Source organism: Bombus fervidus, chromosome 16 (genome assembly GCF_041682495.2).
Source record: "Bombus fervidus isolate BK054 chromosome 16, iyBomFerv1, whole genome shotgun sequence".
Taxonomy (NCBI): domain Eukaryota; kingdom Metazoa; phylum Arthropoda; class Insecta; order Hymenoptera; family Apidae; genus Bombus; species Bombus fervidus.
In genome coordinates, this window is record NC_091532.1 from 6,143,767 (window position 1) to 6,162,425 (window position 18,659).

At 28.4% G+C, this 18,659-nt stretch overlaps 3 protein-coding genes across 9 annotated transcripts in view; 2 read left to right on the forward strand and 1 right to left on the reverse strand.

Annotated features, from left to right (window-relative positions):
- The window catches only part of LOC139995616 (uncharacterized), a 72,052-nt gene extending 68,186 nt beyond the window's left edge, over positions 1 to 3,866 (forward strand). Inside the window, exons 1-9 of one of the 3 annotated variants that reach the window (XM_072019240.1) lie at positions 975 to 1,188; positions 1,380 to 1,549; positions 1,687 to 1,931; positions 1,990 to 2,216; positions 2,283 to 2,546; positions 2,622 to 2,813; positions 2,893 to 3,134; positions 3,232 to 3,546; positions 3,616 to 3,866. In XM_072019240.1, the coding sequence (XP_071875341.1) occupies positions 1,467 to 1,549; positions 1,687 to 1,931; positions 1,990 to 2,216; positions 2,283 to 2,546; positions 2,622 to 2,813; positions 2,893 to 3,134; positions 3,232 to 3,546; positions 3,616 to 3,736 (1,689 nt within the window). In that variant the 5' untranslated portion in view covers positions 975 to 1,188; positions 1,380 to 1,466 and the 3' untranslated portion in view covers positions 3,737 to 3,866. Of the gene's footprint in view, positions 1 to 974; positions 1,189 to 1,379; positions 1,550 to 1,686; positions 1,932 to 1,989; positions 2,217 to 2,282; positions 2,547 to 2,621; positions 2,814 to 2,892; positions 3,135 to 3,231; positions 3,547 to 3,615 lie in introns of those variants that run through there. The other 2 variants (XM_072019241.1, XM_072019242.1) reach the window with 2 other exon arrangements.
- A 290-nt stretch (positions 3,867 to 4,156) lies between these two features.
- LOC139995614 (ATP-dependent DNA helicase Q5) lies at positions 4,157 to 8,826 on the forward strand. 3 transcript variants are annotated; one of them, XM_072019234.1, is made up of 13 exons: positions 4,157 to 4,587; positions 4,709 to 4,833; positions 4,942 to 5,106; positions 5,189 to 5,365; positions 5,443 to 5,622; positions 5,718 to 5,823; positions 5,905 to 6,016; positions 6,094 to 6,321; positions 6,396 to 6,590; positions 6,679 to 6,802; positions 6,873 to 7,145; positions 7,225 to 8,434; positions 8,509 to 8,826. In XM_072019234.1, the coding sequence occupies exons 1-13, from the start codon at positions 4,500 to 4,502 to the stop codon at positions 8,556 to 8,558; spliced, it is 3,033 nt and encodes a 1,010-aa protein (XP_071875335.1). In that variant the 5' UTR covers positions 4,157 to 4,499; the 3' UTR covers positions 8,559 to 8,826. The 3 variants fall into 3 exon arrangements, with proteins under 3 accessions (XP_071875335.1, XP_071875336.1, XP_071875337.1); XM_072019235.1 differs by lacking the exon at positions 4,942 to 5,106; XM_072019236.1 differs by lacking the exons at positions 4,157 to 4,587; positions 4,709 to 4,833; positions 4,942 to 5,106 and having other exon boundaries at positions 5,252 to 5,365; positions 5,423 to 5,622.
- Positions 8,827 to 8,880: 54 nt separating this feature from the next.
- LOC139995615 (scavenger receptor class B member 1) overlaps positions 8,881 to 18,659 on the reverse strand; it is a 29,476-nt gene continuing 19,697 nt past the window's right edge. For all 3 annotated transcript variants that reach the window (XM_072019239.1, XM_072019237.1, XM_072019238.1), the window contains 7 exons: positions 16,780 to 17,035; positions 16,308 to 16,449; positions 12,709 to 12,909; positions 12,237 to 12,461; positions 11,837 to 11,999; positions 11,167 to 11,411; positions 8,881 to 10,955 (listed from right to left, as the gene is read on the reverse strand). In XM_072019239.1, the coding sequence (XP_071875340.1) occupies positions 10,608 to 10,955; positions 11,167 to 11,411; positions 11,837 to 11,999; positions 12,237 to 12,461; positions 12,709 to 12,909; positions 16,308 to 16,449; positions 16,780 to 17,035 (1,580 nt within the window). In that variant the 3' untranslated portion in view covers positions 8,881 to 10,607. The remainder of the gene's footprint in view (positions 10,956 to 11,166; positions 11,412 to 11,836; positions 12,000 to 12,236; positions 12,462 to 12,708; positions 12,910 to 16,307; positions 16,450 to 16,779; positions 17,036 to 18,659) is intronic.

Consider the following 18,659-nt stretch of genomic DNA (forward strand, 5'->3'; position numbering starts at 1 on the left):
TTGTTCCTTAGATGGCATGAGCTGTCCTAAAAACAAAAGTTCGCGGGAAAAGACAGACGCTTTAAAATACTGAAGTATTAAACTCCAGAATGCGCGAGACAAGGATCAGGGCTTTTATCGAAATAAGTAAAAGTTAAGCAGATTTGGAGATTGCTCTATATTTTATTCGTATCGAAGTTAAAGTGATTATGAGGATTCTTTTCGTTTCTTTGTTACAATTTCTGATTTAGCAAAATGTAAAATTCACGAGGTTCAATTTGGAGGATAGTTCTCTTATTCAAGGAGGCATCTTGTAGGGATTCCAATAGAAAGTATGCAGTGGACTCCGTCCTCCACGTTCTCAGATACGTGGCTTGATCGAGAAGGCGTTATCGATAAGAACCTTGTCAAAAGATCCTTTTCTTTTCGTTGTCCTCGATTAAAAGGATTATAAAGTTTATAAGTGTCGAGGATCCATTCGAAACATCACAGTTGTCCACTTTTACTGTTTCTAACTGTATTATTGTTTGTGAATCTTTTCCTGCTCAAGTGATCACCTAATCTAGTGGAGTATTTCACCAAGAATGTTTTTATTATTGTTAAGTCAAAATCTAAAAGCGATTCTCACGTTCTTCAAATATTAAGATAACGAGCGCTATTTCGACGATGGAAATTACTAAGATGGCGATATCACGTACCAATCTCCAAAACTTCATAGTGTTTTCTATATCTCGTCAGTGTTTTTAAAAATTATACATATTTAGACCAATAATCGAAAATGATAAAGTCTATAGTAAAATTTGGATTGCAAAAAATTCAGTATTGATTAAGTTAAATCATTTTTATTCATTTTTATAGTAAAATAAGTGAAATTAATAATTTGTCGGATTTAATTTTAATTTCAATCACTGCTGATGCTACCAGAGATATTATAAATTTTTTGTATGGTGAATCGATAACGTTGGAAATTGCATAAAAGTAACAAGATGATTTTCTATCTTATAGTTTGTCTATGGGCGTAAAAATTGGGCCTAATACTGCGCCGTTAACTAGATTTGAATTAAAAAAGAATTAATTTTTCTACACATTTTTGTTTACACGTTATTTTAGTGATTTGTGAAGTAGTTCATACTTATTTAATTCATATAACTTGTTCTATACTCACAAAATAATGTATGATCAATTAAATGTTTGGTAAAGATCTTACGGGTAACGGTTTAAATAACTTAAATCTTATTCAGTTTTAACAAATTTGTTATTTTTATATAATACTGAAAACAGTTAGAAATCATTTTTAAAATTCTATTAGGTTTTGTATATTAAATAATATATTCATTTTTTATTTTTATTGTATCTATTTCAAGATTCAGTGTAAAATTATATTTATATTAACTTTTCAGTTCGATGTAAAGGTGTAGTTTTAATTAAATTCTTTCGGTTATGTTTATAATATATCTTATTGTGGATATAATTAACGTTTTATAATTATGGAAAAATCTATGGATGTATTTACATGGATTTATCAATTAGAATGTCCACCTACAATATTCAACGATTCAGTAAAACAAATGTTTGTATAAAATTCCATAAATTTATTTTTACTTACATATAGTGTGTCTTATAACTTTATTCTTGATTATGTATGATATTACTTAAATTATGATTATATACATATTTCAATTTTAAATTATCTATTATTTGTTATAGGTTGTATTCAGGCCTTGCTGGACTGATGTGGGATGATTTAGCTGAGGTTATATTTAATGCTAAAGAAGCAAAAACAATAAGAAAAAATGTCTTATTGTATCATTTAAAACAGAAAACATCTAATAAAGTTGTTCAGTGTATGAAAAATTTATTAGAATTAAAATCAGAAAAAATTAATTTAAGGGATCAAATATCTAAGTTAGAGGAAGAATATGAACAACAAGATTTTAGAGTTAGGCAAAAAGGTATGTTATTAACAAAAATATGACAAAGAATATATATTTAACAAATATTTTTATTTAGTCCAAAAACTAAGAGATATTTCATCTAAGCGTTCCATCATAAGAGCAAGACAAGATTTACTTCAGATGAAATATGATCAAACTAATACACAACTTCATGATTGTAATAATATGAGATTAGTTTGTCAACATTTAATGCCACAAACTTGTAAAGATTTAGATCATAAAGTACTAATGGAAATGTCAGATGTAGTGACAAGTCTTTGGACTGGAGCAAATAAAAGACAAGTATGTATCTATATATCATTGTAGACAATAACAATTACATCTATATTATTTAGATTATATTTATAGGTATGGGATATAGTATCAAGTAATCTTAGTCACATTGAAGTATCTACATTATGGCATTATTTATATCAAAGCTTAACTGAAGATTTGGATATATTAATTAAATCAGAAAATATGAAATCAGTGGAGCCAAATGGAAAACACATAAATATTGGTATTGCTAAAACATATGGACAGCATATTTCTATAGTCTCCAAACGATTATTATACAATGCAAGAACAAGTAATCATCAACAAAATGTTTTGGAATATATAGAAAAGATTGAGGTATGTTAAATATTAGTTAAATATAAAAAATTAAATATTAAATATTAACTTTGTTAATCTTAATTCTAATTTTAGACAGCTTCAAATAATTCTACAGATATAAGTGAGTGGTTAGCATTAGCATTAGAAGTGCACAAATTAGAAAGTGAGCAAAGAAGTTTACAAAGAGAAATTGATAAAATCCGGGATGATTTATATGAAAGTAACACATTTGCATTTGATCTAACACAACTAGTTCTAGAAATTCAAAATACTAGTGCTGAAATTGTATGTTAACATTTTATAATTATTGTAGTGTGTATATGTATACATAATTATTTTTGCATTAATTTTAAATTAATTCTAGACAACATGTATACAAGATATACAGCAATCGTTAAACCTTTTGAAATCTGCACCAATGTTTCTCATGAAAACAGAAGAAAAAATAAATGCGGAGTTACAAAAAATAATAACAATGCGAAATGATGGTTATGACTGTACAATCTTAAAAAATGATTTATCTACTGAATTGGATATATTTCATGATGTTTTAGATCTTAATGCTTTAAAGAAAGTCATGTTAAAAGGAGAAATTGGAATTTACAGGTCAGATTTCTTCCATATTGTAAAAATTTATTACTTTCTATTTCTAAATCTAAAATAAAAATTGTAAATTGATTTGTATATTATGCAAATGTTTTAGGCATACGAAAAGTTGTTTCAGTGAAGCATCTGTTTCAATTACTAACTCCCAAATTTCAAATCTTGCATCATATTTTCCATTGATTCAAATTCCTATATATTCTTTAATAGAATGTTATAAAAATCTAATTTCAATGTTCATGTATAAAAAATTAGAATTCTTAGAAACTGAAGAAAATCTAAATACATTTCATTTACCGCCAATAACATATGAGGAGAATAATTATAATACAGTGGAACTTTTGAAATTATCACAAAATATTAATACGAAAACAAGGGCAGAAATTGATGAATTTAATGAAATCTTAAATGATTGGTAAGTATTTCAATTACAATTAATATTTTGACTGTGAATGGATATTAACGTTTGTATTATTACTAACAGGGTGAATCAACCAGTTCAAAAAGTAATGGAAGTTATTGAAAAAGCTGTAGATGGTGCAACTTTCCCAGAGTGGATTGAATTTTACGATCTATTATTATATAGGTTACAAAATCCTACATAGTTATGTGTATAAATGTATTCTATTTTTTATAATCCAAAATTTTTATAATATAGAACTACATATGTATAATAGAATAATTTATATATTTTGTTATTAAATTTTGTAACATTAAAAATATAAGTGTTATTTACTGGGTTGGCAACTATATGATTTTAAATAAGAAGAAAAATTCAAAATTTTTTATTAAAAATATAACTTATTCAATTAGGTATTGTCTGTATTTGTTGATGATCTTTTGCCATCTTTCAGGCAGTCATAAGAAAACAATACAGGTTAGGTGCTTTGAACATATTGGCAAAACAAAAAAATGTGTTAAGACCACCTATTGACAAAATTTGCATACCACTTAATTGTCAAATCAATATTGTCATAAAAAAACATGAATTCTCTAACGTATGTATATATAGTCTGTTCAACGAGATAAGGCATTAAATTTAAAATTTGATTGCTACAACTGCAATAGCTGCCGGCTAGTGATTAGTAACTAGCGTCAACAGAGTTTCACTAGTCGGCAGCTAATAATTGCAGCCACAGCGTCATATTTTGTTTACGTTTACTCTCGTCTCATTGAATGGGCTATAGTATCCTAGTATTTATAGTGACTTTATCAACACTCATAATCATGGCGGGTTTTGTAAGCAGCGTATTTATAAGTTTAGTCTACAGGAATAAAAACTAAAAAGAATTATTTTGTATAATGTACAAACAATAATTGTATCTCTACACTTTTACGATTAAAGAATTTAATTTATTGTGGGATAAAATGCTGTCAGTTGTTCTGAAGTCTGTATTTGGTTATGATGATTTTAAAAGTGATATTCAGAAAGAAGCAACCACTGCTGTTTATAAAGGTTGATGTCATTTATAAATAACAAATATGTGGAATTTACTTATTTTTTTATCGGCATTAAAATTTGTTGTTATTCTTAATATTTCTGAATAAATCAACTACAATAAATTAAACATTTTTAGCCAAACAAGATGTATTTGTATGTATGCCAACTGGATCTGGGAAATCACTTTGTTTTCAATTGCCAGCTTTAATGAAAGAAGATAAAATCACAATTGTTTTTTCACCATTACTAGCTTTAATAAAGGTATATATATATATATGTTACAAATATGTATCATACATGAGCATCATATAGAGATGTACAATATCCAAAAACAAACTAAATCTATCATATAATGTTTTCTTATTGTAGAATCAAGTTGACTTTTTAATAAGTAAGAAAATTAATGCAAACTCATTGAATTCAAATACATCCACTAAAGAAAGAAATGCAATAATGAAAGATTTGGCATCTAATTCTCCAAAAATCAAATTATTATATGTTACTCCCGAAATGGGTGCGCAGCAACATTTTCAAGTAAATGACTAATTTACAATTGTGATAGAATTTCCAATGGCTGTATGCATATTAATTAATTATTCAAATTACCTTTTTATAGGCTACAATAACAAGATTGAACAAAATAAAAGCATTATCTTATTTTGTTGTTGATGAAGCTCACTGTTTGAGTCAGTGGGGTCATGATTTTAGACCTAGTTATAGAGAATTAGGAAAGTTTAAAAAATTATGTCCTAATATTCCCATAATTGCATTAACAGCTACTGCTGCAAAAGAGGTAAGTATGTATACTTTATAAACTTAAGTTATTAATAAAGGTTTAAAATTTAAATAGTATGAGATATATTATTATAGGTGAAGGATGATATACTCCAATGCTTAAATATGAAAAACCCTGCCATATTCTCAGTTCCTGTATTTCGACCTAATCTTTATTATGATGTATGGTTTTTAGAAATATTAGACAAGCCATTTGAACATTTAAGAAATTTTGTTATAGAAGCTCTTGATTCCCAAGATAAATCCATTCCAAAAGTAAGTTACTGTGCATGATAAACTTATATGTAACATATGTTAGGTAACATATATAAGTACATAATATGTAACATATATAAAAAAATTAATTGCAGGCCAAAAGAAATTGTGGCATTATTTATTGTAGAAAAAAAGAAGCAACCGAAGTAATTGCACATAAATTATCCAGTTCTGGTATACCTGCTCTAGCGTATCATGCAGGTAAATGTTATTATTATCCCTAATACTCATAAAACTAACAATGATAAAACAACTAGTAATATCTAATAATTATTTCTACAGGTTTAAAAAATCAAGAACGTAATGAGGTTCAAAATAAATGGACATCTGGTGAAGTACCTGTTATTGCAGCAACATGTAGTTTTGGGATGGGTGTAGACAAGGGCTCTGTTAGGTAAATTATTTTATTTCATAGGAAGCGTATGTCACTTTTACCGACATTTAATAGTAATATTGTAATTTTATGTGCAGATTTGTAGTGCATTGGACAGTTCCTCAAAATATAGCAGCATATTATCAAGAATCTGGTAGAGCTGGCAGAGATGGTAAACCAGCATTTTGTAGGATTTATTTTAGTAATAAAGAATATTCAGCTATTGCATTTCTTATTAAAGAAGAAATTACGCGAAAAAAGTCTGAGCTTGTAAAATTAAATTGGAAAAATTTTGAAAAAACTGTTTCATACTGTCTTGAAACAAAGTAAGAATTATTATATTATCTATGAATATCCTTTTATATACAAATATTTAAGTACAGTTTAATGGATTCTACAGATGTAGACATGCAGTGTTCTCTAAATATTTTGGAGATAATCCACCTCCATGCAAAGATAGGTGTGATGTATGTAAAAAGAAAGATGCTGTTCAAGCAAGAATATCAAAGTTTGAAATGTGTCAAACTAGATCACAATCTCATCCTAAGTCTAGTAGCAATTTAGATGGTATTGCTTTACCAAAGTATGATGCTGAGTAAGTAATATATTTTTAAAATATTTACGGTTATATATATTTTTTACTAAATTGTAATTATCTCAGTCTTAATTATTTTTATCTACAGTGAAAATGAATATGGAGGGAGATTAGATTCAAGGGAAAAATTATTAGCTGAAAGTAAACGGGAAACAAAAGAATTAATTGAAAAACAGTTTGCTATTCGGAGAAATAATAATAAAAGCGACGAGGTAAATATATCTAAAGGATAGATTTATATCTTTTTTATCTTTTTTCTTATCTGTATTTTTCCTACTTTAGTTAAAAAAACAAAATCGTGAAGATGCTAAACAATCTCATGTACGTGCACCTGAAAGTACTGATATAAAAATAAAAGGTTTAGCTGTGCAAATTCGTGAACATTTCTACAATCAATTGAGATCAGCCTTACTAGATAATTATGAAGCAGTTTTTCCTGAATCTAAAGGACAAATTCTGGAGACTGATATGCATAATTTAGCATATGATCTTGAATATAAAGAGTTATGCAGTAGTAAAATTGCAAATAAATATAAATTTGGTATGTCTAAATTGGTATGTAATTTGGCATTTTATATAGTTCATTCATACTTCATTCATGGTGCTTAATAACTTGAGTTTTTGCTAAATACAGATTTCTTCGATACGGAAATGTACCAGTTCTAATACGTTACATGAACATTTACGCGATTTTAACGCAAACAGTAAACAAAATAAGCGACCAGAATCTTTTAATGAATACGATAAAGAAAGAAATAATAGTCATTTAGAACATAACATAGAAGATAAATTAAGTAAACAAACAAATAAAAATATTTTATGCCCTACATTTAAGACTGCTCTAGAACTAAAAAAGAGCGAAAAAATATTGGAAAACAAGCCTATTAATAAGAAAAATATATTCGAGGCAAGTATTTTGCAAGACGATAATAAAGATATCAATATGATAGAATCAAAAGATAATGTTAGTAAAAATTGCTTTCTTTTTACCGAAGATGTGGTTGTTAAAGATAATTATCTCACAAAAAAAGACAGTGAAAAAGCTATAACACAACATAAGACTACCGACTTTCAAGCATTAAGTGGTTTCACATGCGCTCGAAAGATTCACGAAGAAATGTTATTAAAGGATCACAATAAAAAGTCACAAAAATTTTCGAAAGAACCCACAAAGGAAAATCCCAAAACTAAAAAAGCGTCTCCCGCAAGTAAATCAGTTTATGAGCAAATTTTGCAATCTACAAAATCAAATTCTGTCGTAGTTATAGAAGAAAATGAGAGTAACGGTAGTACTAATATCGAAGTTGAAAAAGAATCAAAATGTCAAAATAAAAAGAAACGTAAAAATGTAACTTTATTTGAAAGTAACGTAAATACAAAATCGAATAAAAAGGTGAAGTTTGAAGAAAAAAGATGTTCTGTAATTAACGAGGAAAAGGCTACCAATATTGAAGACATTGAAGTAAATGAAATCTTTAGCAATAAAAATAATAAAATTGATCATGAAAAAATTGAAACCAAAGACATTAAAGATAAAAGAATATTTACAATAGAAGATATAGAAAGAAAAGAAATGTCAGAACAGGAAAGCATAATAGTCGAACATGTAGAAATAAAAAAATGTTTGCAAGACAAACATGATAAAAAAGACCATTTAAAGCAATACACAGATAAAGATAAAAAGAAACTTGTACCTGCAGATAAAGCTACACAATTTAAAACTGTAAAAATTTTAAAATCATATTTAATGAAGTATTACCCATCTGAACGTATTCCTGATCGAACGACATTTTCAAAAATATGTAGAGAAATGCATTATACTCTCCTTGGGAAAAAAATATTTGGTAATGTACAATTTTAAAAAGTTTTCATCTTTTTATGTTATTCAGTTACTTTGAATTGATGGTAAATGTTTCAGATAAAGAGGGAATACAACAATTTGTTGCAAAATACATGACACAGAATTAATAGTCTTTGTTACAAGTGTCAATTCGAATATTATAGATAAACAATTACACAAGTTTTGTATATATACCTGTATAAATATGAAATTATGATTTAATTTAAGAAAAATTTTTTATTCATTATATATATTTATATCGGTATTGTACTTGTAAATTAAAACTCGAATTTCTTAAGTGTATCATTAAATGTATCTTTTTATTGAAATTTTTGTATTTGTAGAATCAAAGCGCTGTTGTTTTTAATAAAGTATTTATGAGCCTATGCTTACAGTTTCTTATTTTTGCTTATAGAATATGTTGGCATTGTATTACAAAATAAATTTGGGGCCCTGTGTTAAAAACATTATTTATTGAGCAATTCTTACAAATACTTATATGTATCATTAACATTTCACTGGCAAGAATTCAATATTTTTATAAAGAACATAATATTATTCCCATTAAATTGTGCAGAATATATAACTCAAGGAAATAGGATTTATGTATACAAAAAATTGTTATTGTTCTAAAGCTAAACATGATTTATAGGAATATATTTATTTGCATACTATAAGAATACTATTTCCTTAGTTCACTACAACTATTATTTAGATCTATAAATGAGGTAAGAGTGATGAAATATTTAAAGAAATATTCATACTTATGTTATGGGGACTTCAAAAATTTATACACAATGTGAATACTATATATGTCGAAAATTCATAATTAATGTTGTATGAATAATATTTACAAGTAGAGAATTAACTGAAATACTCTGATATAAAAGGAGAAATAGTATATTTAGTCATATTTTAAAAATATTGTAGTCCTAATCTCAGAATTATAAATTTTTTTTAGAAAACTCAAATCTTAGTGTTAGAAATGTCTTAATAATTACTTAAAACTAATGGAAGACTATCACAAATTTAATTGTACATACATGAAATTACGAAATAAATGAATATGTGATAACATTGTGATCTGACATCATTATATCATATATGGATATGGTGTCAACTGATTGTATTGAAGTTCAATGACATAATTTACACTTAATAATAAAAATATAAGGATTTTTTTCGTCATTGATAAAAAAGAATCTATGATGATAATATGTATATTTTAACACTTTTTATAATTAATATAATATAATACTTTTAACAGCTCTTAACAAAAGAGCAGTATATATTTACTTAGTATATGTAATTAATAATAAAATTCTATTACTATGATATCAATAAATATGTTTTAAATATACAAAATCAAATAATCCACAATCCCCTTTACCATTTTCTAAATCCATTTCAATTTTAATTACAAACGATGCTATTCAAACTTGATATTTTTTGTATATTATATTACATATAATAACATGATTGGTTATGTTAATGAAATACCAACTACCTCATGTTTTTGTTTTAATATTTATATATATTATAAATCACTTAATCACTATACCAGTCTATAATATCAGTCTTAATGCACTTAATTATTTATATAAAATTAGAAAACCCCTTGTGCAAATTATTGTATCCTCTTGTGCTTCTTTATCTATAAGTGCACCGGTCTTTGAGAAATTTATTATAAATATAAAATACCATCACCAAAATATTAATAATACAAATTTCTGCACCCATCAAAAATTTTCCAATAACAAAAGATGTTAATTATACGTAAAAGTAGAAACTAATAATTTCTGAATTAGCACCGTTTGCATTGTGTCGTTTAATCAGAAAAATTACAATCGTTCAACAAGGTGTCACTATTTACCATATTGCGATTCCATTTGAAAAAGGTTATCAATTATTTCATATTTTATACACTATGCAACTATATTTTCATTCTATGATCACAGTGAATTAATAGATAAATAAAATTTCAATTTTACGACACTATAACCAGTTTAAAAAATATCGAAGATAAACATATTTTCTTACTTATCGACGTGGAATTCGATATTTCGTATGTATCGACCGCAATATCTCGAGACTGAAAATAATCTGTATGCGTCCCATTGGTTTCGAACATCAATTTTACGCGGGAAATAGCCTCTTTCTATAGTTTTCCCTGATGGTCACACGATATCTTCTTTCAAAGTTGGTAAGTCCGTTGTTAGTTCGGATTCTTTGTTTTCTTCTTTCGATTCAATTAGCGAACTGTAATAAGTATCCATTTCGTTGATCTTACACGACATTCGCCTACTGTTAAAAAATTGTAATTTTTTGTTTCTCATTTGAGAGCCGAACCATTGGGTGGTCAACGTTGATTCCTTCGGATATACGAAGATTTTGCGAACACCGAGAGCTATAAGTATAGGGCCAATGAGCAACGAAAAATAAATCATTATACTTTGAAAAACCGGTAAGAAATTTAAGTAGAGCCAGAAACGAATAAGCATCGATGTTGGCAATTTGGACATTCCCTGGAAAAAATATATTGAAAATTAGATATATTTTTATGGGAAATTTTACAAAATTTATATTTATAATGTATTTATTATATTATATTGACAATATCATGGATTATTTAAATTTATTTGGTAAATCTGAATGTCGAGATATCAATGCTATTGATATATTCGATATTGAAGGTATATGTTCGATACTTGCAATTCGATATTTTTCAGTACTTACGATTTCGAACCACAGTAACGGTAAGACGAAGTTTTCGAATTTTTCTACTCTGGCCATATGTCCGATATTTTGCAAAGCCATATTGATTTGAAAACGGAAAGCAAATTCTACTGGAAGACCTGACTCTGGTTGAATATATACGAAAGATTCGTGAGTATCACGATTTGGAGTTAACCCTTCGATAGATTCCAGAATGCTTGGATCGGCCTTGTAGAAGTGTGGATACGAGAGAGCAATTGGAAATCCTGCATCATTGTAAAGGTAAGTGATCAACATGAATATATAAATTAATTTCTTTTCTTTTTGTTCTTTTAACTTCATATTATTATTACGCAGTGTATTTACTCACGTATCTACTAATTTTTTAATATTTACTAGTATGAATTAATTATTCATTCTTCTTTGGTAATTAAAGTAATTAGAGTATATCTACGATTGATATAGAAATTTATCTCCCTAAATGGATCTTTTTTCTATCAAACTATAACAATCAATCTGTCTATTTTGACTATATTAATTGATACTGTTAGTATGCGTGATAGGAATAAAATTTAACAACACCCTCTGGTTTAATGTTAATACGATTCATACTTTGAAACATTCTTAATATTTGTCAATGTAAAATATATATTTTTTAATGCTATTTTTATAATCATTTAAACCATTTTACCGTAATAACAGTCGGTGACATCAATTAAGCCAGGTTTTAAACAATATCCATGGCGGCAGAAACATTTGTTCTCCGGAATGTAAGCACCATTATCCATTATATTCTCAACAAATGTATATTTATATGTATGCAAACCCTTTATTGTTTTTTCTCCAATTCGTGTCTGTAAAATTATGTTTTGATCTTACTTATTATACTCTTCGATAGTAAACATCTACTTAACCTCTAATATTTTATATACTATTTACTATATTTTTGATAATAAGTTTCTTTTCATAAGTCAATGGTAATTCGAAGTAACACAAGGATCCTTCGAAGATATATTACAAGATATTATGAAATTATTTGAATACGTAATTCTCAAGTGCTTAACGTGTACAAGCACTGAGATACAACTTACCATGGTGGCACTGCGACAGAGGCTTTTTCTAAAGAATAATACGGTATCGTTCGGCTCGATGTAATTTGCATACTTTGCTCCATCGCTAGCCCCCTTCACATTTGCACATTTTCCTGTCCATTGCGGCAAATTTACATCACCATTATACTTCTCAATCAGACCTGTCCGTCGTATATCCTTCTCGCCGGTATAAACGTTTATGTAATCACCCTCAAAATCGTACATCTATAGTAAAAAGAAAACACTAAAATCTCTGCAAAATACAGATGCACAGTCGAGATTCGAAGTGATATCTAGCAAAAGGGTAGCGATTTTCCAGAAGCTTATAAAATTGTTAGTTAATATTTTTCAAGAGGACCTGATTAAAATTTAAAGTAATAATCGTTTGTGAATTAATTTATTAATATAATTGCGAATTAATAAATGTCCAAAAGAATTGAATAGACAAAGTTGTTAAGAATTTGAAACTCACTCTGTCAATGAGACCTAGTTTATCAAATTTGATCCACGATGGCATCATCTTATTGCCAAGTGTAACAAGGGTGGATTTGTAGCCAAACATAAATTCTCTAGCAGTCATTCGTACAAGAGGGTACGAATTCGTGTTAACGATTAGTAGATTTAACGCTAATCTCGTTAGATAGGCAGAATTCCTCATTACGTTTGTGATACTCTGAAACGAAAAAAGAGAATTATCTCATAAAAATGTGAAAAATTATTTTGCACTTGAATCGTTTTATAAAGATTCGAAGAGTCGAATAAAATAGCTTCCTGATTATTACCTGTAGATATACATATAATCGGATTCTAATAAATAAATTTGACGCTCGTGTAAACATCTATGAATGTTCGTGATGAAACAGTCTAAGCTCGCTATTAATTAGCTATTTATTTTCTTTTTTTCCATTTGTAAGCTCATCAATTTTTGTGTCGCGATATTATTAATCTTCTTTATTATGAAATGTGATTTTTCATGGTCGACGTATTCTACAGTTAATTAACGATGACTTGTTGTCGGAAAATGTTAAAGAGAACATTATTCATTCCCGTATCTTCTGTTAGGCGACTTAATTATGCCGTTTCGTTTTGTCCTCGTACCGAACTAGGGTTTCCCTCATCTTCATTTTCTGTCTGAAAGTTCATTCACGCGGCTGCATTTAATTACATGCATTTACCGATCTATGTATACGACTAGAAGATTTCGCTTTGCGTCAACTATTTTTTTTTACTGCATACATACATTTGTATGCATGCGCATCGGTACATGTGCTACACACGAATATACATTGATCAATTTTTTCTTTATACTTCGACTGCTGTGAATAATTATTGAAATGTTCTGAAGAGGAAATTGCACTTTTGGTTTCGCATTTAGCTTTCCCTCTTCGTTGTTATACGTAACAATTGTTCTTTTTGAAGTTTCTAGGAACATAATTCAAAACCGGGCACTATAGAGGATGTTGTTATCCGTGTTCATTGATATAGACGTACTTGCAATAACGGAAATTGATGATTAAGTCACTGGAGAAGACTGGTCATAAAACACGTTGTGTACGATGAGATTATTGTATTTCTTGAATTCTTTGGATCGTATTATGAATACCGTTCATTTGTTTTTCTTTGATACAAATTTGCTAATAAAAAGTTTATAGAAGATACAAATAATGCAAAAAGATAATAACTGATGTTAGATTGATCGTAATGTTTGTTTAGTTTTGATGATCATGCAATAATATGCATAAGTTTTTAATTGAACGTTTTAGTCTCTTTTAATTATTACCAGTCCATTAATGGCACATTCAATATTTTAGAATTACTTCACTTTTTATAAAGTCATTGTCATTATGCAAGTAATCGAACAAAGTATGTTATTATGTTGCGTAAAGCTAAGAAATCTATTGATGAAATGTGTAATTCTCTTAAACAATTTGCATAAATTTTGCCTTAAAAAAGTACCCTAAATGTATGGTGAAACGTTCTCTTGATTCAAGTATTTGATGCTTTCTTGCGTTAAATATGATGCATTCGTCAAGAATGTCTTCGTGCGTCGAGTGGAAATTTACCGTGTAAGCGTCGGCGATCACGGTTATTTCCGAATGCAATACACTTCTAGGGAATAGAGATGTGTCACGCGGAATATTTCGTTCAACCGGTATTTTTCTGTGTTTCAAGAAAATTTTCTTTTATAAACGACATATATAAAGTTGAATATTAGAATTCATTGTAATGGAACATGATATAGCTGTAAAATTTTACGACGTCATTGTTAGTTGAAACCTGAAATTTTTCTTACCGAGACAATAGACTTTCTTGCAGTTAAAATTGAGTATTTTATCCTACGGTATTATTCCACCTCTCTATCTTTAGCTTTCGTGTCTTTAATAGGACGTTCTTTTAAAGGAAATGAATAGATTCGAATATTCTCGATTCCTGGTGAACCACCTTGGACCACTTTACTTAACCAAAGTTTTATTTATCAAATATGGAAAGTACTCTTTTGCGCTTTAATCTTGCTAGAGTATCTGTATGTTTTTATAGAAGTGGAGATATCAGGGAATAACACCAAGTACACTGATTCAATTAATCGTGCATTATTGAACAACATGCAATTTTCATGATTAGCTTTCTTTTTGTATGCAGAATTCAAACACAATATTATATAATACTTCCGTCTTTTTTGTCACGATGACCTGTAACCTGCTTTAACGGTAGACCTTGAGCTTTCTGCTTCTAATGAATATCCTATTCAATTCCTGTGACGAAGACTCGATTGGGATGGAATATATCTCCATTCCAATTATTTAGATTAACCTGTTCCATGCTTCTTTTCTTATCCTTAATATCGTAAGATATGGTATTTCTTTCATTTAATAAAGAATTTGCTTGAAAAAAAATATTCTTCTTCATTTCAACAAAGAATTCTTTAAAGAGGAGGAAACGGAAGTTTAGCTGCGATACTCGCGAAGGAATCGTGCTTGATGAATCATTGATCCTATTGGCAGTTATTCTACGGCTGGATACAAGTTATCAATATATTATTTCTTGCTCTTGAAATTTTACTGATTGTAAGTATTATTAAATATCTCCTTATCAAATATTGTTCTATGTTGACAACTAATAATTTCTCTGCACAATTTACGCAATAAAGCTATCATTTCATAATAAAGAAAACGAGTATAATCAAATGATTTTATTTGAAAGATTTTTTTCTAACTCTGATATTTGCTGAGAACTTGCTGATACAATTAAAAATATAACACGATAGTACTACAAGTTCAATTGTATTATTAATGATGGATGATTTACTTGTTTCTTAACATTTCAAACTATAATTATGTGATTATTAGATTAAAGGAAGGTACATAAAGGTTCATAAGGCTTATACATTTATACTCTGTTAGCGATGAATTTATATGTTAAAGCACAAGTGCTGAATAAATATGCTAAAACACAATGTAATTAAGTAAAATCGCAACCTTGAAATTTAATTCAATTGTAGTCGATTCATTTGAGTTTGGTAAAGGTTATAATATGATTTAGTACGTGTGTCGGTTATATGCGATTATATAGAATTATAAAAACACCTTATAGAAATTCTTTATAGGAACAGTTAGTGAATAGAAGCTAAACAGATTTAATTGAGTGAAGTATCCGATATTTGTGTATATGCATATTATGAAATATTAACGATTTTGGAAATATTCGTGAATATATATTTCTATTTGTATTCTTTAAATTAATACGTTTTTGTAATCGTCATGAAAATATGAAAATTCAAATATCTGCGAATTTGACGATTTTTAAATTCGAAAATGCGTAAATTAAAAAATTTCAGATGAAATTGACATTAACTTTTATATTTATCGAATCGCATACATCGATTAATAAAACCACAGAAATTGTTCACTCGTTTTCGAGATTTTTTTCGCTATGATTTAACGCGCATATACGTGTACATACTGGTGCAGATAAATCAACATTAAATAAGACTGTCTTGGTAATTGCGCGAAACATTCTCATCCGTTAGTTTCTCCTTCCCATAAAAGTATATAATTAAACAGTTTCGCTTACCAATAAGGCGATGTTCGGTAATATCATTATATCTTCTTCTGTTCCATTGCTCATGTGTGGTATATATTGCAACGGGTGATGTAGATACGCCAGCACCGTACCATTGTCATTGAACTGAATGTCTTTGTGCTCGAACGATTCCCTAAAAATCAATTATTTTACGACATTAAAGAAAGATATTGAGGCTTTCAAATTGAAATTAAATGTCTATGTACGACTGAAAATTTTCATTTTTACATGTAACACCTTTAAAAAATAGTCTGTTGAAAATTTTATCTAATTAAAGAAGAACGTTACAGCTTTTTAACCTTCCAATTGCAATTTTAATTTGTTTTCAACAATACTGGTCATGATTAAATTATAGAATTGAATAATTTATAATTAAATTAACTGTATATACTTAATGTGCTCGATATAATATTTCTCTAAATCACTTAAGTTTTATTTAGCTATAATAACTTAATACACTTACAGGTAAACGTAGGGTCCAATTTCCTGGAATCGTAGCTTGCTTTCCTTGCCAGATAAATATTCCTCGTGGTTTGTCACGTTAAAGAGATAAACTTTCAGGTAGAGTTCGATATTCGGTCTTCGCCATATTTCGAATATTTCGCCACCGGGGCTGAACATCACCTTCGTGCGGAAAACTAACTCGTACGGATCAAGCGCCATAAGAACACAGCCGATGGTAATGCCAAAGAATCCCAAAATCATCGGTATAAGAATATCTGCACGGTTTTGAAAAATTAACGGAGTGAGAATTTTAGAACGTTCGATTCGTGATAATTAATAACGATCGATAAGATCATCGACATGGGATATACAATAGATGTGAAAATTTCTTGGTCATTATATCGTTTTTGTAATGAATTTTTAAAAATACAGATCTATTGAAAAAGTACCGTATCACGACTAAAATGTCGTCGTTAATGTATAATTTAAACTAAAATAACAAAAATTTTATGGAAAATTTTTGATAGACTCTTTTATGACTTTTTTTAATTTAGATAATTATAGTTGCAAATGCCCGTCGAATGTAGAAAGCGAACTTTCGGTTTGTGCATAAATACATCATTTGCGGCTGAAACAAGACTTTTTTCCCCTGTTTGGTAATCAATTGCGTCAACGCGACTCTTCTGGATAAAGTACGATCATCTAACTTTTTTTTCTAGATCGTATTACGTAATTTCACAACAACCCGCTTTTCCTATTTTGTGTGACATTGTGAAAAATACTGTTTGGATCGGGCTTCGAGTCTCAGTGTAATATTTCGATTAGTGAACTTACAACAAAGATGATTCGCGTTAAACTTTTTTATTTTTAAGGTAATAATTTAGTAGCTAGATTCGTATGTTGGAATCAACATTATAAAAAGTGATCTATGTCTTGATTTATCGTCGAATGAAAATTATGCTTGTGAGAATTATGTAACCATTTTTTAAATTATCTTTTTTATTCATGTCATTATCATTTTACTTATTAATTTTAAATTGTGTAATTATATAATGAATATTGTCCGAATGTATTATTTATCTAGAATTTAAAAGCATCGAGTGTTTTCTTGCTCGCTCGGGGAAAAACAAATGTAGATAAATGTCATGCTATAAATCCTTTCATTTTTTAAAGAATCGTATCTTTCAAGAGTTTCGAATTATACAGTCCAGGATCAGAACTTCCGACTTGTTTCAAAATATTACGTGACGCGAACGGACGACAATTTGTCGAATTTGCATGAGATATATGTACTTGGAATACACGAGAATTCCGGTTCATTCTAAAATTTGTCGTTTGTGCACATGGAATTGTTCGATGAATTTTAAGAGAATATTCATCAGGCCTCGAAGAAAATATTCGAGGTTTTGTGTTCTCTTTAAAGACAATTTACCTTCGTATTATACTTTTTTTTTCCATAAACTGACGTTTATTTCGATTGTGGATATTTTTAATATCAATTGGAAAATATGTATGTACATTACGCAAATGTTCACCTATTCAGTCTTACGAAGTGGTTAAAGTGCATCTGCTGATGCAATTCAGGTTGTAACATGTACTTGATTTCGATGTTTAAGGTCTCTAACGATACTTCTGGTTAATTTTAGGTCGATGTTTTAAACATTTGATTGTAAGTAGCAATTTGAAAAATTTAATAAACGAATAATTAAAAGCTACTTTGTATATTTTCTTTTGCCTCTCGATAATGATAATTTCCGAAGAAAAATAATTTTCGTTATACCTAAGCGATATCATCTAAATTAAGATAGTAATTCTTTAATATTAATATAAAGTATATATAATATTAATATAATACTAATATAAAATTCTTAAATACTAATGCATTGATATTGAAAGGGG

What these genes read in the sequence shown, in the direction of transcription:
- LOC139995614 (XM_072019234.1), top strand. Translation starts at nt 4,500, where the DNA reads ATGCTGTCAGTTGTTCTGAAGTCTGTATTTGGTTATGATGATTTTAAA. An exon ending in CATTACTAGCTTTAATAAAG is followed by an intron (nt 4,834 to 4,941) that starts GTATATATATAT and finishes TTCTTATTGTAG; the next exon opens with AATCAAGTTGACTTTTTAAT. An exon ending in CCTTGGGAAAAAAATATTTG is followed by an intron (nt 8,435 to 8,508) that starts GTAATGTACAAT and finishes TAAATGTTTCAG; the next exon opens with ATAAAGAGGGAATACAACAA.